General features: G+C 32.6%; 2 protein-coding genes across 5 annotated transcripts in view; one reads left to right on the top strand and one right to left on the bottom strand.

The window, feature by feature from the left end:
- The window catches only part of LOC114324944 (nuclear receptor coactivator 2), a 394,092-nt gene extending 374,562 nt beyond the window's left edge, over positions 1-19,530 (top strand). For all 4 annotated transcript variants that reach the window (XM_028272870.2, XM_028272868.2, XM_028272866.2 and 1 more), the window contains one exon: positions 9,360-19,530. In XM_028272870.2, coding sequence (XP_028128671.1) covers positions 9,360-9,428 — 69 coding nt within the window. In that variant the 3' untranslated portion in view covers positions 9,429-19,530. The remainder of the gene's footprint in view (positions 1-9,359) is intronic.
- Positions 19,314-26,410, bottom strand: part of LOC114324943 (uncharacterized) — a 24,393-nt gene continuing 17,296 nt past the window's right edge. Inside the window, exon 4 of the mRNA XM_028272865.2 lies at positions 19,314-24,612. Coding sequence (XP_028128666.2) covers positions 23,064-24,612 — 1,549 coding nt within the window. The 3' untranslated portion in view covers positions 19,314-23,063. The remainder of the gene's footprint in view (positions 24,613-26,410) is intronic.

Raw genomic sequence — 26,410 nt, 5'->3', positions numbered from 1 at the left:
CATACAAGGCAGTCTGAAGAAAAGTACAAGTGGGAGAGCAAAAAATCCAATGAATTCAAAATAAATAATGCATTAAAACAGGTACAAAGGAATAAAACAGGGAGATAGTCCATAAGCTGTTGTTTGTCAGAATAATGGACAGAACTAGAAAGAACCTCGAAGCTAAAGAAGAAAGCCTAAATACAATGATTGTATATAGGAACTTGCAACCAGTAAAATTACATAGTTTACTCTATGCAGCTGAGGCTGTTCATGGACTGAACAAATACTAAAAATCAAAATGGGGGTGGATGTAAATAAAACAATGATGATAGCAATGGATGATAGCAAAATGTATACGGAAATAACAAATAGAGGAAATAAATCTACGCCATTATACTACACAATTAATACAACAACACTAGGACACAATAATGTAAAAATTGAAGTAAGTATAAAAGTTGAAGAGAAAAATTCACAATACGCTAACAGTGCCAATAATAACATTCGCAAGCGAAAACTGGACAATTCATAAAAAAACATGAATATAAAAACGCAATCGAAATGAAAGATTTGAGAAACATGTGCGGGAAAACAAAATGGGACAAGATAAGAAAATCTTATCAGACAGATGACAAATCAGAAACCTATTACTGAATTCATTAAACAGAAGCAAATGTTCTGGTTCGGACATATTAATAGAACGAAACCAGAAAGAATTGCAAGGCAAATACATATATTATAATTGGAAAGTAGAAGGAAAAGGAGAAGGGAAGACCCAGAAGGAAATGAATATATCAGAACAAAGAAATAGGAAGGAATAAAGGTAAAAGTATTAAAGATGATGGCCAAAAATAGAAATGCATGGAAAAAATGGCTAAAGGAAGAACCGAAATCCCAATTCGACGCCTGATTTATGGCTTGTTCTTCTGTGCCATTTAGACAAGGCGAAACCGGCGGGTTCGTTGGAAAAAATATTCCCATGAGATTTTTTCGCATAATCGTATTCGTGAGACATCCCAGAGTAAGGTTCAAGAAGTCGCCCACGTGAAAAGTGGTCCAATTTTTTTTTCAATATTTTAATTTTTCTTTAAAGTTGCTCGTTTTCGAGTTATAAGCAATTTAAAATTGAAAAAAAAACGAAAAATTAAAAAACGTTAAAAGTTATTATTATGAAAGTCAGAAAGTGATCAAATAAAAGCTTAAAGCCCGCCCTACAATATCCTGAAGAAATTTTTGTCATTATTTTATCACTAAGCTGTTATTTTTAAGTAAAAATAATGAGCGCCATGCACGTATTAGGCGGCCGGCAATGATGAGTGCGAGAGAGATGCCATTCCGGCAGTCAGTGGTGCATCTTACTCGCACTCATATTTACAGTCGCGTCAATACGATCTTACGGCTCATTATTAATAATTAAAAATAACAGCTTAGTAATAAATTAATGACACACATTTCTTCAGGATCATGTAGTGGAGGCTTTAATCTTTGATTTGGTCACTTTCTGAATTTCATAATAATAATTTTTAACTGAGTTATTAAGCCTTAAAAATCGCCATTTTTCGTTTTTTTCAATTTCAAATTGCTTATAACTCGAAAACGAGCAACTTTAGAGAAAAATTATAAGAGACCTTTTTTATCCAGAATGGTCCAAAAAACCTGCAAAAAAATTGTCCGGGCCAAAAATATAGATTTTTGCAATTTGATTAAAAAAATAAAAAAAAATTTGGACCACTTTTCACGTGGGCAACTTCTTGAACCTTATTCTGGAATGTCTCACGAATATGATTATGCAAAAAAAATCTCATGGGAATATTTTTTCCAACGAACCTGCCGTTTTCGCCTTGTCTAATTCCCCTTTAGCTTTCTTTATACCACCAAAAACTTTTCTCAAGATTATCCTCTCCCCAATCTCTAGCTTTTTTCTTCTTTCAGATTATTTGTCAAGTTTCACTTGCAGACAACACCGTTGGTATCACTAGTGTTTTAGAAGTTCGTATCTTGGCTTCCTCCTGCACTCGTTTTTGCCTTCATTAGTGCGTTTAATGGTTATACTGCTTTGCTACATTTCAACAACCGTTTATCTATTTCTCTTTTTTCGCGCCTCCTCTGTATTTGTAACTTTTACTCCAAGGTAGTCAAATTCTGTTACCTTCTCAAATTTATACTCTCTTGTCATTCGTCCTTAGACTGATCCATTTATTTTCTTCTGCATTTTTCCCTCCCATTTCAAGATACTTGGATTTTTCTTGATTTATAGTCAGGCCATATTTTCTAGCTTCTTCAAATTTTGTGAACATTCTTCGAAGTTCTATTCTTGAACGTGTAACGTGTCAGAAACACCAAGTCATCTGCAAAACCTACGCACTGTTGTCTTTTGTTCATAATCGTGCCACTTGTCTGGATATTGGCTCCCCAATTTTCTTTTCTAGTACTAGGTTGAATAAGTCTGTTGACAGTCTCATGTATTAACACGTTAATCGCCATGACACCCGACATTTGGGTTTCAGATCCTGTGGTCGTATACGCCCTGACAGCCATAGGGCAACCTTCACTACTAGCGTTAACATCAAAGCCTGTAACCCAACTGCAGTGCTTCGAAGCACATTTATCTATATGAAAGTGTTTACAGAGGGGCCTGGCAGGCAATACTAGTGAATGAGCTCGGCACTTTTTATGTGTTTACTATGATTAAAAAATGTTTCAAAAAAAGTTATAAGGATTTATAAAAGTATATTTTTATTTTAATCCACAGAGAACGGCAGTTCTCACCAGTGGCGCACAACACCCCTACAAGCGACACTATATATGTATACACGAAATTTTCGATTTTCTAAACCTGACTGAATGGAAAATTGGGCCACATCCCATCTTAAAGTTTACGAAAAGACTCGTCCATCCATATGTTACTTCTCCATTTTGGTCCAAGGGTGTGGAATTTACGGCCCTTCCCATTTAAAGCCTGTTTTTCGTTCTCATCCCCAAAACTCCCAAAAATTTCAAAAATTTAAGCCCGACCTTTGCGGCTTCTGATAGCATAGATCATTACCTTTCCAAAGCATGTTTAATTTTGAAAATCGGTTGTACCATCCAAAAGTTATCGAGCTCAGAAATATGACTCAATTTTTATTTAAAAAATGGAAAATGTTTGTGGATATGTATGTATGTATGTGGAAAAGTTAAACCGATCTGAGTTTTTTTTCTGTGTTTCAAGAGGGTGTGAGGGCCGATTCAGAACCGGTCTAATTTTTGACTTCTGACTACCCGTAAGTTAGCTAGAGGACTAAGTAGATACAAAATAGCATATTTTTTGGGCGTATATATCTTAGGTTCAAGAAAAGACAGGAAAACCGCAAATACACCAATTTAATAGGGTTGAGTTAAGCTTTCAAGTGGCCCTTAAGCGATCAAGCTGAGACATACGCACTGCTCACCATAGCCAAAAAACTGAAAAGTTAAACTTTGAAAATTTTGGTTTTTCGACAATTACTCAAAATTTCAACCTACGAATTGCGCCAATAACTGAGCGTTTGTAGAAGGACTCAGGACGCGTCTAACGGTGTATACCTTATATCTGGGAAAATTCGAATTTTTAAGTTATAGGATTCATAAGTATGATCAAATCTATTTCTTATGGGAAAAACGGTTTTTCAAGCTCAATAATTTCTGTAATACGTTCAGTTATCATACTCGATCTTAGATGCATCAGATACTACTTGTCAATACGTTTCAAATTCATGTTTAGTGATCAACATCAGGTAAGCCGTTCAGAAATTATAGAGCTCCAAAGGTATAATTAGTCCAGGAACTGAAATTTTTCACTTCGCAATTTTTACAGAATGGATAGATTTGTTTAAAAATTTGACAATAAGTAGTGGATAGTCCAAGGATCAAAATCTATATGATGCCGAAAGACGCTTTTACCAAGGGGGTAGTTGCCACCTCATCTCGAGGGTGGAAATTTTTTTTTTATATTTTGACCGCAAATGCTGGTAAAAATATTAATTATAAACAAAAAATGTTCATTATACATTTTTTTGATAAAATTAATAGTTTTCGATTTATTAGTTATCGAAGCTGTTAGTTTTATATCGGAAAGATTACCAGATAACGGCAGTTCTCGCCAGTGGCGCAGAAATACACCCCCCTACACGCGACACTATTATATACACGAAATTTTCAATTTTCTAAATCTGACTGAATTGAAAATTGTGCCAACTCCCATCTTCAAGTTCAGAAAAAGACTCACCCATTCATATGTCAACCATCCATTTTGGTCCAAGGGTGTCGATTTTACGGCCCTTCCTATTTAGGGTCTGATTTTCGTTCTGGTCCCCAAAACTCCCAAAAACTTCGAAAATTTAAGTCCAACCTTTGCGGTTTCTAATAGAACTGATCATTACCTTTCCAACGCATGTCTAATTTTGAAAATCGGTTATACCATTCAAAAGTTATAGAGCTTAGAAATGTGACTCAATTTTTATTTAAAAAAGGGAAAATGTTTGTGGATATGTATGTATGTGTGTTTGAAAGTTAAACCGATGTGATATTTTTTCTCTGTATTTAAAGAGGGGGTCAGGGCCGATTTAGAACCGGTGTAGTTTGTGACTTTTGACCATCCATAAGCCAGCTATAGGACTTTGTAGGTACAAAACGGCATATTTTTTGGGGGTATATATATATATTCGGATCAAGAAGAGGCATGAGAACCGCAAATATATCAAATCAATAGTGTTGACTTAAGCTTTCAAATGGTGTCCAAGCCGTCAGGATCAGACATACACACGGCTCAGTATAGCCGAAAAACTGAAAAACTAAACTTTGAAAATTTTGGTTTTTCGATAATTACTAAACATTTCAACGTACGAATTGTGCCAATAGCTTAGCGTTTGTATAAGGACTCAAGACGAATCTAACGATGTATACCTCATATCCGGGAAAATTCAAATTTTTTAGGTTATAGGCTTCATAAATATGATAAAATCTATTTTCTGTGGGAAAAACGGTTTCGAAAGCTAAATAATTCCTGTACCTAATAGCTTGAGTTATCATACTTGACCTTAGATCCATCAGATACTACTGGTCAATACGTTTCAAACTCATGTTTACTGATCAAAATCGGTTAAGCCGTTTAGAGAAGTTATTAAGATACAAAAGTATAATCCAATTAACGATTATTCCCCAAATGGTTTATGAGTTGTAGTGGTTACGACGCTAAATTTGATCTGGCAACGGGCAATCCGACTTCATTTACCGGCCATCTCAATATATTTTTTTTTCAATCTATTTCGAATAGAAAAAAATCTAGTGTACATTCGATGGACACTAGATGATTTGGGAGATAATGCAACAAAGGTGACCATTTATAAAGCTTGACGTGTAATAGAGGAACATTGCATTCAACTTCATACATTTAATTTATAAATAACTTTGAAAAACTCCTGATACAAGAATAAAAAACCGCTAAACGCCGTAAAAATGAGTGGCGCATAAAATATTCCAGCTACAAAAGATCTGATATGAATGATCTGAAATTCTAGTTTTATTTTAAAAGATTTTTCCAAAATATTTGCTAAATTTGAAGTAAACGCGCCACAAAAGAGTTTCAAAATTCAAACTGTATCAAAGTTACTCTTTTGTGGCGCGTTTACTTCAAATTTAGCAAATATTATGGAAAAATCTTTTAAAATAAAACTAGAATTTTGTTTTGCATCAAATGAAAATCCATTTTCGCGCCACGTAACATTCATATCAGATCTTTTGTAGCTGGAATATTTTATGCGCCACTCATTTTTACGGCGTTTAGCGGTTTTTTATTCTTGTTAAATAATACAAACAGTTTTTATTAATTATACAGAATAATGGTGAACATAAAAAAAAACATAACAAACAATAAAACTTATTACATGCATCAAATGAAAATTTTGATTTTGGTCCCTTCTTCTGAGTTGTTTTTCTGCCTTCTTCAGCGCTTATTTTCGCGTAACATTCTACACATTTTCGACGATCTTTTGAAGCAACTTCATGTGAAATATGCGTTCTGTTATCATTTTCCGGCACTTTCCGGACATCTACTTCATCGATTTGTAACATACTTAGAGCAATGCTCTGTCGCTCTGTCTAAAATCCGTTATTGATATTTTGGTATTTGTCACCATTTTGTATATTATAAAAGCGTTTACCACTGCTGAACCAAGTAATATTTAAAATGCAAGTTTTCTATACAACTTAATCCCTTTACGCAAAGGGGAAAATATGATTTCAACTGATCGGATAGATCTATGAATGACTTACATAAATTATAGTCAACTATAAGAGATGGATTTTTTAGGTATGTTCCTCTTCTTGTATATGTGGTTGTGTCAGTATGAATAGTGCTTAGGCAAAGAATATCACGTTTATCCATCTATCCTGCCATTTTAAAACACCTACTTCCGTATTACTTTCCTTTGCGTAAAGGTGTTCTTTATTTAATTTTTGGGCCTCTACATCCTTTGTTTTTGGTTGTTTTTTCTACTTTTCCTTAAAGTACCCACAAGTTTCAACGAATGGATTGTAGATTAAACAAAACATCTGCAATTTTAGCACACACAGACTTGTTAGAATTCGAAAAAGATGACATTCGATATTCGGGTTTCGCGGCGCTCGGTCGTCAGAGGATCTGAAAATAAGTAGGGCGTCATTTTCAAAATACATTTTTAGAAAATTTTTTTAACCTAGCACTTTATAACAGCCAGTACATCATATCCAGTGTAAACACCTAATGATTTACTAGAAAAACTAAGTTGGGCTTGGGGGTGGGATATTTTTCGCTTCGTTTGGGCGATTAACGTGTTAAGATTGCTTTTTTTTGTTTTACTTCAGCCATTTGGTTTATTGTACACTGTGCATGTTGTAGTGTGTGTGTGTTTTTGTGAGTAATTACCTTGTTACTAAGTAAAGACGGCTTCCTTGTTTTAACAAAGAACCGCTTTCGAAGTAGAACGATTTCTACTGTGGCTGACTCCGACATAGAATAGTTTTTTTAATAAAAATTCCCATCTCATCTGGTTCCGAATTTACGACCAATGAGTTTTTATGCTCAGTAAACGTCTCGAAGAAACACTCTCCAGTTTCAAATTCACGAAGAAAAAGCTTGTTGAAAAACCAGAATAAGCTCAGACGCCAGTTTCAGACTCCTGATGTCGTCACAGCTTGTCAATGGTTAGAAATTAATTTCTAACCAATGCCACGACGCGCTCATCGATTAGGTGTCTTACACCAGCGTCAGAGCTTATCTTGAGTTTGAACATAGTATAGTAGTGATATTTATCTACCCTCACCATGTGACTTAAACATTGGTGTAGGGCAGCTCTTACTGTAGTTGGAATTATTTAATGGTTTTTGGTGCGTGGTATTGATAGGAATACACATAGTATCAAAAGTTATACATCACTTACAATTACGCTCATGCTCATTTTCGTAGTTGATTTTTTCGTGAACAGGTTAATGGATTCCGCTAATTTTGTTTTATTATTTTAGATTTTTCTTTGGTATTTAGTCAGTTGCGCAAATGTTTACTCAAATTTCTTTTTTGTACTTATACCGGGCGGAAGAAAAAATATGTTTTTCTGAAGTTAAGTTTGATACCCTGTAGGGAGGACAAGGTACAAGTGTGGGTATACTTCGAAATCGTATTGTAATCTTATGTTTTATGAACTTCTTGTTTTTTGAATGTCCCTGATATCTTTAGAAATAAAGAAAATAAATATTTTATTCTTTAACATGACGTGTTTTAACTGAAACAAAACTAAATTAACAATAAAAAATAACAGTTAACAAACCTTTAAAAACAGAAAGGCACATAACGTTAACAATACCTTAAGAATTATTTGTCGACTAAATGAGCGGTATGCGCAACATAAGAGAGACGAGATTGTTTAATGGAGGCTCTGTGATGTTTTGGGGTGGAATTTCCTTGAGAGTAAGTACGGATTTGGTGTCTATGTGGAGGCTCTTTAAATAGCGAGAGGTATATTCCACAGATTTTCTTTCTTTGAACGCTTTGTTCCTTTCGCAGTACTTATAGGATATAATTTGATCTTCGTGTATGATAAGACATAGCCTCCTTACGTATCGCATGTCATGAGTTAAATCACATTTGAAAGTGTAAAACCGTCTAGTTTCTTTATTATTAAAGATAGAGAAACTAAAAAAAGAAAATGTTCAAAAAATATAAGACTACAACATAATTTCGATGTATACCCTTTGTACCTTTTCCTCCCTACAGGGTGTCTCAAACTTTGGTTTCAGTTAAAACACATGTTAAAGAATAAAACCGTCTATGTTTATTTGTTTCTGAAGATATCAGGGACATTCAAAAAACAAAATAATCACAAAACATAAGACTACAATACGATTTCGATGTATACCTACACCTCTAACTTGTCCTCCCTACAGGGTGTCTCAAACTTAACATAAGAAAAACATTTCTTTTCTTCCACCCGGTATAGGTACAAAAAAGGAGTTTGAGTAAACCTTTGCTTAACTATGTAAATACCAAAGAACAATTATTTAAAATAATAAAAAAGAATCAACTATGAAAATGAGCATAATTTTAGGTGATCCATAACTTTTGAAACTACATTTATATTTTATAGCACATTTTAGTATTTTTCATTAATTGATAAATTCTGTTTGGGAGTGGCTTTTAATTGCTTGACATCAATAATATATGAAAAGGAAGGAAATTATGTGTAGTTAAAATACTTCTTTTCAACATTTTTTTTTATAATAGTTAATGTGAAGAAATTTATTATGATGAAATCTATAAAAGCTATAACGATTATAGTGTTTCTAATATGTTCTATATGCTTCTTTCTGTATTTGCTATTATACTTGTAATTTTATGAAAAAATTTAGTAAAATTAGATGAAGATTTTTGATAGAATTAAATGACTTTAAGAAAACTCTAGAAGTACTGTGAATACAAAACCCTCGTACATGTAAACGCAGGTAATCCTTCAAATTTGACTATTAATGGGTCAACGAGAAGAGAAATAAACGAAATAAGAAAATGCTTATTCACTAAAGTTTAGTGATTAAACGATACTGCTATAGAATCACAAATATTTCGATTTTTACCCATTTTTAAGTTATAGGCTACTCATGTACTGTAAAAACAGTAAGTGCCGGGGAATATTATCGTTAATAAATATTTCAGTTTTCGAAAAATCAAGTTTTTACCAACTAACGACTCGTTATCCCATGATCAAATTAATATCTATGTGTAATTTGTTCCTTTTCATATATTGTACATATCTTTTTCATTTAATACTAACTATATGCATATATTTTAGATTTTCTGTAATTATAACAAATAAAATATTTTGTGTTTTCAGAATACTATGGAGGAGGGCCGGCAAGGTGATCAAAAGTCTTCACTTTTACAGAAACTTCTTTCGGAGTGACCACTTGTAAATATTAGAGATATACACTACTAGGTACCTCATTGGTAATCGTACCACAGGCTGTAATCCAGACAGGTTAGCTGTATCAAAAGTGCATTACTTCGTTGCTTATTCGTTACATATATATAAAAAAATATATATTTAAGATAGGGTAGTGCGGAGCAACAGAACGGAAGGCGCAAGGGTGAGCGTGCAATTGTAAATATTACATAAAAGATCAATTTTGTGGGACAATTGTTTATATTATACATATATAATGATAAGTATAGTTTATTACTGGACTTGTTTGAAAACTTGTACCTCAGTCGGATCGCTTAGTTAGATGTAGGATTGTCATACAGGCAACCAGTCATTTTCAATTAGATTGGCATTCGAACATAATCTCATACTGTCACTGACAATATTGAAAGTAGACTTTTAAAAAATTATTTTACTAATTATATTCTAATGGATAATGATTCATCATTTAGAAAACCGATCGACAAACTAAATTTTTACTGATCCTAACAATGCAGTTTAGTTAGAATTTTGGGAAGCATGTAATTTGCCTTCAAGCGATTTATTTTTTTTTTCGATGTATTCGTAGAAAAGGATTAACGGGATCAAGAAGACAGACACGCGACAGGGAAGGCTGGAAGAATGTTTTGAGGCAGGCAAGGCTCACGAATAGTTGTAGCGCCATCATGATGATGATTCGTAGGAAACATCCATACAGTCAAATATGTCCAGATGAACTGTCGTTGCCCTGTCATAAAATTATGTATATATATCTAAAAATTAAGCAGTCGCTAGAATAGAAAGTCTTAAAACTTATAGACTAAAAAAAGAATTTTAATGTTGCATTAAATATGTCATTGTCACTTTTAATTGTATGTTTGGGTGTTAAAATGACGGATCAGGTGAAGTTATTTAAGACGGTCATTATATACATTGATCTTTGTTGTGCTTTATTACAAATAAAAGTCTAGATGTAGCATATATTGAGTTTAGACAGAGACAATCTTCTAGATCCATGGAAATTAATGAAAAGTAGGATACAGGAAAATATAGAAACAGAAATACCTTTTACTAGGACTTGGAATTTAAATCGAGTGCGGAACCCACCAAAATACTGCCGATTATTAATGTGAGATACATTAAAACAAGTTATTTTATATTTCTGTTTTTAAAAATCCACGAGGAAAATAAAATTCCTGTAGCTGGCTGTATACCATAAATCACAAAAAATACAAGATCCTTTGTAAAAGGTATATTTAAAAGACCCCAATAAGGGTTACATCACCAAACAAAACGTTTTTGGATTAACAAGTAATCCATCAGCAGTGATACTACATATTATGAATAAAATCAATGGATGTTGAAAATATTCCTGGATATTACCCAGGGCAACACATGACTCTAACCCACGTGGATGTGATATGAGAGGGATGAACCTCACATATTGAGAATTGAGTGTCAACTGAACTAAAGGTGAAAGAACTTTAGAAATATGTCAGAGACAGACTGTCAAGCGATGTTATGAACTGTTTTGTTACTTCAGCTAACGAATTTAAAGTTTTTGTTGATGTTGAAAATAAAACATTGTCAAATATCCATATATTGGTGTTAGAAATATTCGAACCTAAATAGGTTGGAATCTAAATAGGTTCGAATATTTCTAACACCAATATATTATGGATATTTGTTAATGTTTTATTGAATATATTATATTTAACACTGATGATGGATTACTTGTTAATCCGAAAACGTTTTGTTTTGTGATGTAGCCCTTACTGGGGTCTTTTAAATATACCTTTTACAAAGGATCCTGTATTTTTTTTATTTCTGTTTTTGTCTTTCTTCGATGCAACTAAAACTAGATTTGATACTACCCAAATATTAAAACGACGGTTAAAATGTTTTTACATGAACTTCTTAACAATGAATTTCGAATGCCTACTATATTAAAATAACTGGTTGGACCGTGAGAATTTTACTTTTTAAGAATTAATTAGGTACTGTTAAATTGTTAATGTTAATTTTAATTCTATGTTTCTCTTTAATTAGTTTGTTAATACTTCAATAAGAAACATTACAAAAACATAGTGAGACTAATCTATATGGAGAGATTTGTAGAAAGGTACAGAACCTGCGAGTATATATTTTAACATATTTTAAATTTGCAGCAAGCATATCATTTTTTAATCTAGCTAGTGCCAAATAAATTCAATAGTTTTTTTCTGCCTTTTTAAAATCATTTTATAACTTTTTTTATTACAAAACAGTAGTTCAAATGTATTTTCGTTTCATTTTATAAAAGCCATATACTATGTTAGTTTAGGTATTGTGTTATGCTAACTGTGAATGATACAAACATTTTTAGGATTTTTTAAATGTACATAAACCAATTTTTTATTGACTTTAATCAAATCAAAACACTCAGTTGTCCGAAGAAAGTTTAGAAGGTCTAGTATTTTTTATTTATTGATAATAAATATATTACATTGGACTCTTCATATATTTAACATTAATCAATAGAAGTAGAGACCTTTATCTCAGAATTAATTGATTATAAGAAATCGTGAGTGACATTGGACTATAGATGGAAGTGATGAGCCAGTAAGTAGTATACGAATATAAATATTTTCAATATCTGGCTTTGAATGTTAATTACAAATAACTGCCATACTTAATACTTTTTTCAATATAACGGTTTTTAAAGATAATACAAAACCTAGACCTTTTAAACTCTTAAATACCATTTACATATTTTTAATAATACCATTACAATGACATTTGTTTTAGATTTTTACAGAGATTACATATTAGTAGTTTTAGATTACATATTATGTTTTTTGTATACAGTTCTGCTGTTATTTCCCCATATTCCTCCTCATTCAAATTGCGCTTTGTTACTGTAAGTTACTGTATACAACGAATGTAAGTCTATACTATATACATTTTTAAACCAACTCCAACTACTTTATATTGAATTGCGGTGACTTTATTTTTGATATTTTCATTGCCGAGGTATAGGTAATGGATTGTGTACTAAATCGGCATAATGCATAGCTCTTGTCAAAATCCAATACCTTAATAATATAACTAAATATTTTCGATTCTAAAATATTGTAGAAGACTTGAAGGGTAAGAACAGAACAAGTGGGTCGCAGTGGAGGTGGAGGTCGCGGTCGATGTCGATATCCATGTAAAATAAACACATTGTGTTGAATGGAAGAGAACAGAGCAGGTAAGTCGCGGTGGAGGTTTAGCGTGATGCCATCCAGGAGGTTTACATCGATGCTTTTGAAAATAAAATGAGTTTAAAAAATAAAATCAATGGGAAAATCCCAATAGTTGGGAAACATTAGTTTGTTTTACATGGATGTCCACTGCGCGGCCTACAAGGATGCTTCCCTGTGATTGGTTCGTTCGAAGCCAAGTTGTCATTACCTGCGCTATCAAATCTGAGTTAATACTTGTTATATAATCCCTTTTTCGTATTCAGTTTATTTTTGAATTTCTAAAGTACTTAAATTCAGTAAATTTTTGAAATATTAAGGAGAATCTGATTATTTACAGCTGACATTTCATCACTATCATCACTTGACTGACACAACATCGCAAAAGCACAGTCTTTTTGTCATTCAAATTTCATTAAACTACTTCACTTGATAGTGGTTCTAGCTCGACTGACAGCGCAGGTGACCTTGCTATATGCTGTCGACATCGACTTAAGGGGTCATATACGTTTCTCGAGCTTAAAAAGTAGTCTAAATGTAATGATAAATTGTACGAAAACTATTGGGCTAATTGATTTCATTTTTTTTTTAATGTTAAAGGTGGAGCATATAACATATGTTAAAAGTTAAAAAATAATTAAAAACATGGCGGCTGCGTCCAGTGGCGTAGAACGTGTTTTTTGTTCAGGTCAAACGGTGGGCATCATAACCGCTTAACCGTTCGTCCGATTAACTTCATTTTTGACATACATATTCTAAATTAGATTCACTATCGTGTGACGAGAGCTTTTTCGATTAAATTTAACCATTTTCGAATAGCAATAAAAAAAAGACAATTTTTTTGGTGAAAATTACGACTTTTTTTTTAAATTTCGACCATTTCCGTAAGTTTTTTTTCTTCTTAAATTCCTCTCGTCACACGAGAACTATGACTCTAAAAAATGAAAAAAATTAAACAATTTTTGTTTCAGATAAATATTACGAGCTGAATCATGCCCACCGTTTGACCTGAAAAAAAAAACACCTACGCCACTAGAGGCAGCCGCCATGTTTTTAATTATTTTTAACTTTTAACACATGTTTTATGTTCCTTAAGAGTCCACCTTTAAAATAAAAAAAAATAAAATCAATTAGTCCAATAGTTTTCGTACAATTTATCATTACATTTAGACTACTATTTAAGCTCGAAAAACGTATATGACCCCTTAACTAGTAGCATCCACCGCGACCCACTTGTTCTGTTCTTACCCTAAAGAGTCGGAGTAAGAAATAACAGTCGGAGAGATTTATTGTCCATGTCTCTCCTTACAACTTTTATTGTCCATACCTCTCTACGTTAAGGTACTACATACCTACAACTTTTATTGTCTATGTCTTTCTACGTTACGCCATTTAGGCACTACATACCTACAACCTTTATTGTCCATGTCTTTCTTTACTCCATGCCTCTCTACGTTAAGCCGCTTAGGCACTAGTATAGTAGTTTAGGTAAATAGATTTCTTCGACGTAATGTCTGTGTCAAGGCAAATTGGACTAAAAATGGCGAATTGGATTAAAAATGGCGCCATCTAGCAGATAATAGCTGAACTATGACGGTAGATTCCTTCGCTGTGGCGTCAGCATCTATCTCACTCTTACTAAAAAGGCACCTCTCTCTCTCTCTCTCTCTAACACATTGATTTCCCTATCTTGATAGTGAGGCCTGCTTTGGTTATCTGCGCAAATCTATATACGCTTTCACTAATTGAGACGTGAAAACAATCAAAAAACGTATCTTCAATCAGTTCATATCTGAGCTCATTATTGGGGATCCAGTACAGTTTTCCGATTTTTTTATAACATGTCTGCTGATTTTGAAATTCTTGCTTGTAAAATTCGTGCCATTATATCAAAGCAAGATAGCAAATTCATAAAAGCAATTGATTCGTAGGGAGAGAATATTTTCAAGCAATTGCACTTCGTAAGTCCTAGGTGTTCACCCAACGTGACCGCACTTAAAACCGGAAGTCGATATTTGAACTCTTCGTGTAACTTTGCCTCGATTTATATACAATTTGACTAATTTTTGAGTTATTTTTGCCAAACTTTCGATTACGTATATCTTTTTAATCAGAAATTACATCATATTCGAACTCGACTTTTCAATACGCGTCGATTGATATAACATTACGTCATAACTTTTATTCGGAAGTGATATCATAACCAAAACTTTTTCCAATGCTCTACTCTTATATCATATTATATCTTATGTCTACTCTTATATCACCTGTGCTGTTTCTGCAACTATAATGTTGCACTTCTGGTACAACTTTTTAACCGGAAATGACATAAAAACCGAATGTATGTAGGATTCGTTAAAGACAATCGTAATAAAAGTCCGTATGAGTCGTAACAGTTTTAATTAATAAAATAGACAATTAAATTATAGATACTATTAAGTTGACGAAATGTAAAAGTGTTTGTGTAATTGCGACCAAAATTTTACGTGTTCTGACAAAAAGAAATGTATTTGGAAATAATTGCGTCTAATGAATATTATAACCGGCTTGTCATAATACCCGTCTTAAAGCGTCTTTTTCGATTATCCCAAACACGTCCGTCGAGGTCCTGATGTTAAAATCGACTAACTATTCATTCCCACACTAACCAAAACCGTTTCCTTTATTCCCCTCTTCATGCTTAAATCCGAAACTATTAAAATTCTACTGCAATAAACTTACTTATGTCTTAAAGATTCAAAGTTAAAAATAGTTCTCACCGGCTACCGTAGTAATCCCAATCCGTTCCACCCATCTGGGCCGACGTAGGTCCATATGTGTGAGATTCTTATTCCGTGCTCGTAATAATAATTAAGAAAAATTATATACAGGAGAATTTAAAATATTACTTACTTTTTTTTTACTTAGTCCTAAGCCTTTCTACCTTTAGGTGTAAGGCTGGTGGAGTTGAGAGTTTGACATTGTAGTCTCCATGCTTTCCGATATTGCGTTAGGTTTCTTGCACTTCGTAATGTCGATCCCTTCTTCTCGACTTCTTTCCTGATTTCATCTACCCACATAACTCTTGGTCTTACTCTTTTGTTTTTCCCCTGCACTCTCGTTTCGAACACTCGTTTTGTTAGCCTCTCGTTCGACATTCTACACACGTGCCCGAACCATCTAAGTTGTCCCTCCACTCTTTTTTCATTGATTGGTTTTAGTTTTAGGTTTTGTCTAATTGTTTCGTTTCGTATTTTGTCTGTCCTCTTTCTGTTTGCTATTTTCCTCAGGAACCTCATTGCCATAGCATTGACTCTGGATTTTTGTCTCCCCGTCAATGTGCATGTCTCGCTGTCCTATTTTATATGTCTTATATTTTAAATGTCCCATTTAAAATATAAGATACAATATTTACAATTCTACATGTAAATTATAATTGTTATCGTGTTGCTAAGGCGCGTCAAATAATATCTCGCTTGTACTATTTCGACGACTTTAAAACAGTACTTCCAGTTGAAACTCTGGGACCGGAATTCCGAGGTCAATTTCTCACTTTAGTATCATCTTTTGGTTATAAGCTCTCATTCGTCGCCTCATTTGTCATTCTATCTCTTCTAATAACGGAAGAGTTGTGTCTACGCACAGACGGGCAGACGTGGATAATTTAAGGTTTTCATTTTCTTCTTTTTCCTCTTTATAAGCAATTCTGCTTGTTCATTGGCGGATCTATGGAAGGTTGTCACTCCATCTTTTGCGCGGTCGACCGATACTTCTACCGATTGGTGATTTATCTCTTGCTATTTTTACCACACGTGTCCCCCATTCTGCTTATGTGGTTATTAAATTCTTTTTTTTTTTTTGAAGTTATACTTTACGATCGAGAGTGAAATTTTATAATGCCGGGCGCATGCGCACACAGACAGTATGTATTTCGTTGCTAATCTTTCTATGTATCAGCGCAAATAAGTCATATTATATCATATAAAAGGATATATTAGTGTTCTTAGTAAATATATTATTTATTATAATTTTTGTGTCTTCGGATTTGTCTTCCTCGGGAATAAGATATTTTATAATAATAGTTAGTATATTTAAAGTATTTTTGTATACCACTTGGTCTTTTAAATTTGTCAGTATGTATGAGAAATCTTGTAACCTGTCAAAGCAAAAGGTATATAGTTCAATGGTAGAGCGTGTGACCGGAGATCAAGAGGTCCCGGGTTCAAATCCCGGACGATTCATATTCTTTTTTTTTATATTTTTGGTATCGTTTTAATATTTTTTTTAAAGTGGTAGGTAAAGAAAGTTAGTTTCATATTTAAATAAAATACAAATAACATGTTAAGTATATTAATTTCGTTGAAATCATAATAATAGAAGTTTAACTTCTTACGTGCGTACAAAGTACACACACATTCTTTTTTTTTTCTATTTAGCGTCCTTTCGTTTATACACTGTACTTTACATTTTCTGGACTCCTTTTTCGATCTCTCAGCGTATTTCCTGTAATTCTTCTCAGTAGGTACTCTCATCTCTGCCGATTCTTATAGTCTTTGTGTTGTGGCTGTATCGAGTCTTGTTTCTGATGCATATATGGACGGGATTCTGCAGAAAGGATCCAAACCACACTTTGTTAAAACTGAGATATTAGCCAAAAACTTTACGATAAAATTTAAAATTCTCTATTAAAAATAATCATGGTTTAACATTAAAATCGTGACTATATGCATTAGATTTGATTTCACACATACTGTTTGATCCAAGAAAACAGTTGTGGTTTTAAAAAAAATCCACTTTTGTTGCTTGGTTCTCTTTTGCAAAATAACCTAAGTGAATTCAAAGTTCACAAACATTTATTTTCCATTATTGAGTTACATAATCTGGCGTATAATATAAAAAAATGTTAATATGAAATTACTGGGATTTAATAATTTGTTTGATTTCAAAATCTGGACGTCCCGTGAATTCAAGAAAACAGTTGTTTAAAAAAATCCACTTTTGTGGCTTGGCTCCCTTCTGCAAAACAACTTGTGAATTCAAAGTTAACAGACATTTATTTTCCATAATTGAGTTACATAATCAGGCTATAATCTAAGAAAATGTTAATATGAAATTACTGGGATTTAATAATTTGTTCTGGAAGTGCCGTGAATTCAAGAAAACAGTTGTTTTAAAAAAAAAAGTACTTTTGTAGCTTGGTTCCCTTCTGCAAAATAACGTGAATTTGCATAAAGGAACCAACCCACATGGATCTTTTCTGCAGAACGCTGTCATGCTGCAACGATATTGTTGGTTGGTTCTTTCGCTCATAGAGGACAGTATATATCATATGTGGCTTGGTTATTTTCTGCACAAGTATCTACGGGGTATTTTACAACCTACGAGACTGTTAATAGGAAAAATACATATTTGTGGTTTGCTTCCTTTCTGCAGAATCCCGTCCATGTCATTATTGGTCTTACACTGGCTTTATAAATTCTTGACTTCATCTCAGTGTTAATATGTCGGTTTCGCCATATAGTATTATTGAGACATCCTGCCAATCTATTTGCTCTTTGTACTTGAATTTCTCACTTCTTTGTCCAGGTCTCTGTAGCTTGACAATGTAATTCCAAGTTATGCTACTTCCATTACTTGTTCAATACTGACACCATCAATTTCTGTTTTACATCTGATTGGTTCTTTACTGATTGTTTTAGTTTTCTGAGATGAAATTGTCATATTGAATTCTTTTGCTCTTATGTAGAACCTGTGGAGTAATTTTTGCAGACTATCTTCATCTTGGGCTATCAATATTTGCTCGAGTATTTTTACCTCTTTGTTTCCCATTCTGTATCATCTTCCTTTGTTGACATTTTTGACGATTTCATCCATGATTAAATTAAAGAGCATATGACTCGATGAGTCTCCCTGTAGTAAGTTGTCCATTTATTCTGACTTCCATTTTGTTGTTTTAGTAGATGTTTTCACATTTTAAATTGTAAAATGGGCGAAAGCAAAATAGGAAAAGAAAAAAAATTATAGGAGAAAATAGATACAAAAAGGAAATATTGATTGCATAAAAGACGATGTTTCCTACAAATTGAATATCTCAAAATTATATCCATCAATTATAGCAGCAGATTTTTTTTTGTAATGTGGTATTATTAAAAAGTGAATGTTAACAGTTTTAGATATTATTTAAATAATTTATATTGCTGTACAAGGTGACACTCAACATACAATTTTATCTTCATATTCACGGAGTCAAAAATAATTTTTAGTCAAAATAAACTTTATATAATTTTTGGTACAGGCTAATTGGCTCTGCCAAAGCCATTTTTCAGAAAAAAAATTTTATATTCAAGGAAATTAGCTCTGATGATTTTATTTTGACCTTTTAAAGAAAACAACTTATTTTTGATCTTCACTCAATAACAATTTTAACTCTATACCACATTTTTGTTGTGAAAATACATTTAAATTTTCAGAAATCTGAATATTTTAGGATATTCGACTGAGGTATAGCAACAAAAATTGTTATTTTAAAAATATGTTTATATGTTTAGTGTTGTCTTCCTTTTAGTGAGTGTTCAAGCTACGCATTACCAAAAAAGTATAAATTAGTAACTGTTAATATTTTATACATAATTTAAAGTATGTTATTTGGAAAGCCCGTTTTGTTGGACATTGTGATAGGCGTTGGCCATGTTACTGTTGCTAGGATTCGCTCCTAGGCCCTGTATATGTAGACATAGAATTCATACTTGATTATATTGTCAATTACACCCTAGCCACAGAAAAATTGAAAAAAAAAAATGAACAAATTGACAGACAAAACATTATTTAATTACACAGATATTTTTTGTACATTATTGGAGTTTTGAAATATATCTATATTATAAATAAAAATATAATTTCTGGTTTTTCGTTTTATTTTAAACTAACTGACCCGACGCACTTCGTGCCGCCCAATAATGTAACATTAATATAAATGTTACATTATTAGCTGACTTCTATTTAGTCTAGGCGCCAAATAGAAGTAACCGTGGCCTTTTCAATGCTGATGGGCAAACTCTAACGGTTTCTTATAAATTTTTGGCTGCTGATTACGAATTTCGATCCGAGTGGTCAAAAAATTGTTATAAACAATTTAATTGTTTATAAGGCTCTAAAAACAAAGAAAATAGCGTTTACTAAACTTATCCAACAATTAGAACTTGTAATGATATGATAACAAAGATATTGTAAAATTAGCGCATAATGCAAATTGCGAAATAAGTATTTTTCGATCGTTACTCAGCTTCTGCGCATGCAAATGAGCTTTATAAATTCCCATCTTGAAGCTTAATTCATAGACTTCCAAATAAAGTTTGTTAAAGTACTTTATTTGTATTAAAGTTATACCCGTTTGAAGTTATTAATTTTTTAAAAATATTGTACACATAAATTTGTTTACAGTATTTCTCATGATCATCTTTCAGTGCGTCACAGTTTTTCGATTTCTTTCTAACGCATTAAATTGTATGTGACAGAAAAAAACGCACGTCGGTGATTACATTTCGTCGGTGACATTTTTATAACATTTATTCTAGTTATTCTAGTTGTCGATAGATGGCGCCATAATAAAAAAATAATTTTTTTTTAATTAGATAATAATATTACAAATGTAATCTGTATAATTTATAAGACTATACAAATCAAAGAAAATACCATTTTATAAATGCAAGAAACACATTTGATCGGTTTTTATTCCAAATTGAAAATAAAATGTGACAACTGTCAGATTTAACTAAAATGTCATGTTAGAATAAATGTCATAAATGTGTATTATCACGGACTTACCCTTTTTCCTATAATTTGTTACGCACTGAAAAATGATCATGAAAAGGACAATATAAGGGTTTTAAGCAAATTTGAGCAATAAACATTTAAACTTAGAACTTAAAAGGAACCTTTTGAGCTTAGGAAAATGTTCGTTGGTTTATTTTTGGCCAAGATATCGATATTTTAATAGCGCTCTCTGAGACGCAAGATAGACTCACAACGTAAACCGTAAAGGTTCGCTCGCTAACCTCTGGATAAAAATTATAATTTATACAATGCACTGGAATAAGTGTTACCTCTTCCTACTAACTTATTTATTTTAAGCAAAACGCTCAGACCGGTCGATTTTTAAAATAATCTTATACTACATTCACAATCAAGATGCAGTAGAAGTAAACAAACCGAGACACGTTAATTGTTACAAGGAGCACTCCTGAATCAAGATTTCTTTTGTATATATACATTTTAAATCACAAATGATGATTTACAAATTTTAACGTGTCTCGGTTTGTTTACTTCTACTCCATCTTGATTGTGATTTTAGATTAGTATATTATAGCATCAATGTTTCGAACTTTACGAGATCCCTCTTAAGGTAACAGCCACAATTTTGATTTTTTTAAATGGGAAAGTACATCATGTAACACATCATTGAAAAGCTGATGAAATACTAATTAAAAAAATGTATAATAATCCTTTTTGAGAGCGTAGGCGCAAATTTTCGGTCGGTTTTTTTAAATGCATTTATTTTTTTAAATCCTGAGAAAACTAATAAATATTTTTGAAAACTTTAAACGCAGAATGAAAGAATACAGTATTACCGAGGGTTGCAAGTCCCTGAGAACTTTTATAACGTTTATTTTAATAAGTTAACACCCCTTCACACAGGTGAAAAAAGAGAAAATTTAGTGTGATTTTTAATTTCAAATTATCATTCAAAAGAACCTTTTTGTTTATTCTAAGGGACTTTTGGTCCTTGGTAATAATGTAGTCTTTTACTCTGCGTTTAAATTTTTAAAAAAGTACTTATTAGTTTTTTCACGATTCGAAAAAAATGAATGCATTTAAAAATAATTTGATTGAAATTTTGCGACTACACTCTCAAAAAGGATTAAGTTACATTTTTGTAATCAGTGTTTCAAAAGCTTTTAAATGAGGTATCACATGATGTACTTTCCCATTTAAAAAAATCAAAGTTATCACTGTCACCTGAAGAGGACCCGCGTAAAGTTCGAAACATTGATGCTATAATATACTTTATGTTTTGCTTATGTGCTAAAAATAAATAAGTTAGTAAGGGGGGCAACTCTTATTCCAGCGCACTGTATGATGTCTCACTTCCAACATGTGAACAAGTCATCCAGATCTCAGATGTTACCTAGGGCAAATTAGATAATATTTTAAACATCCAGGCATTTGATATCAATGTTTCCTTGACGGACTACTTTTACTGGGCTTTGACCCACATATTTTTGTATAATACCATCTTGGTGGTTAGCATGTACATTGCACGTAAGCACTGATGATGACTGGTAAACCAGTCGAAAACTAGTAATGTGAATTTGATGTGGCCCTTTTGAGGGTTTTTTAAATATCACTTTTATACAGGATTTATTGTTTTTTGTTCCTTTTGAGTTCTTAATCTTAAAGTATAAAAATGTTTATTGCTCTTTGCTTAAAACCCTTATAAACAAATAAATGTACACATTTTTAAGAAAATTATAACTTCAAACAGGTATAACTTTAATACAAATGAAGATAAAGTAAATTAACAAACTTTGGAAGTTTATGAATTATGCTTTAAAATGAGACTCTGTAAAGCTTATTTGCATGCATAGAAGAGGAGCTTCGATCGAAAAAGCTTCGAAAAATACTTATTTTACAAATTGCGATTTGCATTATGCACCAATTTTACAACATCTCGAGTTCTAATTATTGGATTTAAGTTTGTTAAACGCCATTTTCTTTATTTTTTTATTAAGGAACAAATTTTATTTGAAAACATTTTTTTTTCTCTTTTAGTTTATGCGCTAGAGCCATATAAACAATTAAAAAGTTTCCTGAAATTTTTCAATTTTCTGTGCAATTTTCTTTCACAAAAATTACTCGTAATATAAATAAAAATAGGCTATAGATAAAAAACTACAATAAAAAATTAATTTATTGCAATTCGGAAAGGCCCAAAGTATGATACCTGGGGAAATCGGAAAGAAGAGGATATGTGACTACTGATGAGGAGGAAAAACCTCCGAAACCGGTATAGACTCTTTCTGCACTCTCCGATTTAACCAGAGTATTATGGTTTCAAACGTGCAAGGTTGTATCGTGTTGCAAAGAAATTGAAAATTTTTATACATTTTAATTTATTGTTTTGATTTATAAACGTCTTGGATGTTAACAAAAAATTGGGTAACATATCCATTCTGTATAGGTTTTTAAACTATGGTATACAGCCAACTATTGGGATTTTCCCATTGATTTTATATCCATATAGTTTTTAAAACAGCACATTTTTAAATTTCCCTCCTCATGCGTATGACTTGGAACACAACGTGGAATACGTTCTTCTAGTCTAGATCAACTGCTTTTTAGCCTTTTTAACGTCACTCTATACATGGAACCGTTTTTATCACTCGACTTCGGCATATGATTCGCAGGCTATTACAAACTGTTGTATCGAACTCAAATTGTTCGTTTGAATAAGTAATTTTTGTAACGCGGGCACTACTTTGAAAGGACTTTGCTCTAAAACAGAAATCAAAGAATTTGATAGCTCGCCAATTATCTTTTTGCCCTCTGCTACCGCTTCTGGTTCGCTAGTTACTAAGGCACCCGCGTCTTTCATTTCGGTACCTGAATCTTCAATTTCCTCTTCTTCATCTTTTACTATTTCTAGTTTTATTACTTCTTTTCCATCGACTATTATCATTTGCTCTATTACTTCTGATTCTGACATTAAAGATTCCTCGTTGAATTCAGTTTTTCCTTCTCTTTCTTCCATTTCTTCCGAATTTAACTGTAACTCTTCTATTAAAATATCTTTTTCTTTTGATTTTCCTGTGGCGATTTTATAAAACAACTCTTTAAGTCCAGCGTCTTCGATTTTTTCTTGAATTGGGATAGACATGGTAAGAAGCCAGCCAACATGAAAGCAAATATAGCCAGTGCTATTTTTTAAACAAGTACAAGCTAAAATTTCCTTATTAACGGCATAATTTGTAGAAAGGGCCTTTAAGCTGGGCACGAAATACAAATAATCATTATTTTTCTCTATATCTTTTAAGTCGATCAAGATTGGAATATTTTTTGACATATTCCTTATCAACCGATTATTCGCCGCATCAAGTAATCTTTCGGTATAATAATCAGTAAATTTTGTTAACAAGAAATCGACTAACTGTATCACGTTAAACGAACGCATTCTACGAAACACTGACCCTTTTAATAGACAAAGACTTGTTTCAGAATTGTCTATTGAAATTAAATCTTTATATTCGGTGTGAAGCAAAGATTCCTGAGATAACGTTTCGTTTAACAAACATGTATTTGCTTTGGAATCATCTAGTGCAAGTACATCTTTATATTTTTCATGTAGGGAAGGATCCCTGTATGCAACAGTCCACATATCTCTCTTTTCCCAATAAGCATGCAAAATCTTTAAGTAATCTGTATAATTTAACGCTAAATTCAGTGCGGCATGATACATTGAACAACATTCTTCTTGAGTAGGAGCAGTCATAATCTGTCTAAATGTCTTAAAGAATGACAAGCTTTCGTTCCTAGGTATACCGTTCCTTGAACATAATAAGTACCTCCAAAGCGAATGCAAGATATGAAAGCCACAAAACAAAACGTTCGATTCTGGCCACATGGTATTTAAAGCAATTTGTTCTGCTTCACAGTCGTCCACAACAAATAGTCCAGGACCTTCTTCTTTACCATAAAACATCGCAACTCCGATTAAACTTTTCAACATCTGTAAACCTTTAATGACTAGTTGAGGATCTTCTACACTGGTAAAAATGATACCGAGTGGTAAAGTGCCACATTCGCTGTGAGTTAACATAAAAAACGCTTTGCTACCGTCTTGATCTGCAGGATTAATAGCCGCCATGAAAACTACTTCAGAAGATGCTTTTATGTGCGCATGGATCCTTTTAAATAGTGGCGGACATAATCTGAAAATTAAAAAGTACTTATTAATGTTATTAAACTGTCTGATCTACGACAACTACTCGAAAGGGCAAGATAATACAATAATTATTCCTCAGTGCATGTCTGATTACCAAATCGTAGATTACCAAAAAGTGCTCGATAACGTCTAATGAAACACACTGAACAGTCTCGACACCCTTCCAGAATATTTGTCTCATTGTGACATTAGGTAACAAACAAGACAAAGGTAACAAACCATGGTAGAGTTGCACAAGTTTGACTTGAATGTTTGAACTTGACTTGAGTTTGACTTAATTTCAAGTCAATCCTTCTGACAAATAATTCAAGTCAAGTCAAACTGGTCAATCGTACAGGTTTGAAAATTCAAACTGTTTGTCAAACTAGTTTGAAAGAGTTTAAAAAATAATTTATTTAGTAGATATACTTTTTTGTCGAGATTGACGTGTTAGTTGCCAATTAAGATAAGAAAATTAATAATACAATGAATGCCACATAAAAGTATCTTGATACAGGAAGCGATTATAATCAAAATAGGGTAAATTTTTTGAAAATAATTCCTGTATGCTTAGAATTGCTTGAGTTTCGTTTTATCGATATAACTTTTTTTATTTGAGTGTCACTAGATTAAAACAAAGAATTCGTTGGATAGTTTTTTATCATACCAAGTGTAATTTAATTTACTTTGGAAGCTTTAAAGTATTACGTAACGCAAGTTGGGGAGGGTAACGCAAATTAGTAAATGGACTAATTAAACATCTAAGATCTAACAACATCACGAGAAAAACCAAATGCAAAATATACAAAACCCTGATAAAACCGGTCCTTATATATGGATCAGAGGCATGGACACTGTCGAAAAGCGATGAGAACTTATTAGGTACGTTTGAACGAAAAATCCTCAGACACATATATAAGGGGGTGAAAGAAAATGACGTATGGCACAGAAGATATAATTTTGAATTATACGCAGCATACAACGAACCCGACGTCATAACATCCATAAAGATCGGACGTCTGCGCTGGATGGGCCATGTTAAACGGATGTTGGAGACCGAAACACCAAAACATATAATTAGGCAAACACCAGTAGGGAGAAGGTCAAAGGGAAGACCCACGGCATGGTGGAAAATCCTAGAACAAGCCAGGACCCAAAAAGGGTTGTCGAGCTACTGATGATGATGAAGTTGGGGGAGACGGTCATGTAAAACGTTACGGCACGTTATACGGGGGCGAGGGGGGTTCGAATAGCACGTTACATAACATTGTTTTTTAACTTTTCATTGTTTTTTTTTAAACTACGGAATCACAATCTCCCAACTTTTCAACTTTCGTTTATATTTTACATAGAACCCCAGGATTGTATTATATTGCCAACTCACGCTCCGCTCATCTTACAATAGGACAATAGTATTTAAGTGAAAAAAATCTTAAAATCTGTATTAACCAGATCAAGCACAGTAACATATGTTTGCAATAAATTTCCTTTCTTCACAACAAAAGATGAAAAGGTAGGTACAGATGGGATAAAGAGGTTGTAAAATTGTGTTACGATACTTGATTTACAAAAATTTATGTAAGTACAACAAAATATTATATTTTTGATAGAGTAGGTTTAATGAATTTTTTGCGACTTTGCAATGTCGTCTTTAAGAATTAGTTCACTAATTGTCACTGTTCTTTATTTTTAGATAATACCAGTATGCACTTTTCAATTTTCATTGTTTTGAAATCACCTGCCGCAATATCAAATAAATCAGTATATTTATTTTTCTTAATTAATTCTACTTCAACTACAGATTT

The sequence above is a fragment of the Diabrotica virgifera genome, chromosome 4 (genome assembly GCF_917563875.1).
Source record: "Diabrotica virgifera virgifera chromosome 4, PGI_DIABVI_V3a".
Classification (NCBI taxonomy): Eukaryota; Metazoa; Arthropoda; class Insecta; order Coleoptera; family Chrysomelidae; genus Diabrotica; species Diabrotica virgifera.
The sequence above is the reverse complement of the archived record's forward strand: the minus strand, read 5'-3'. Positions and strand labels throughout refer to the sequence as shown.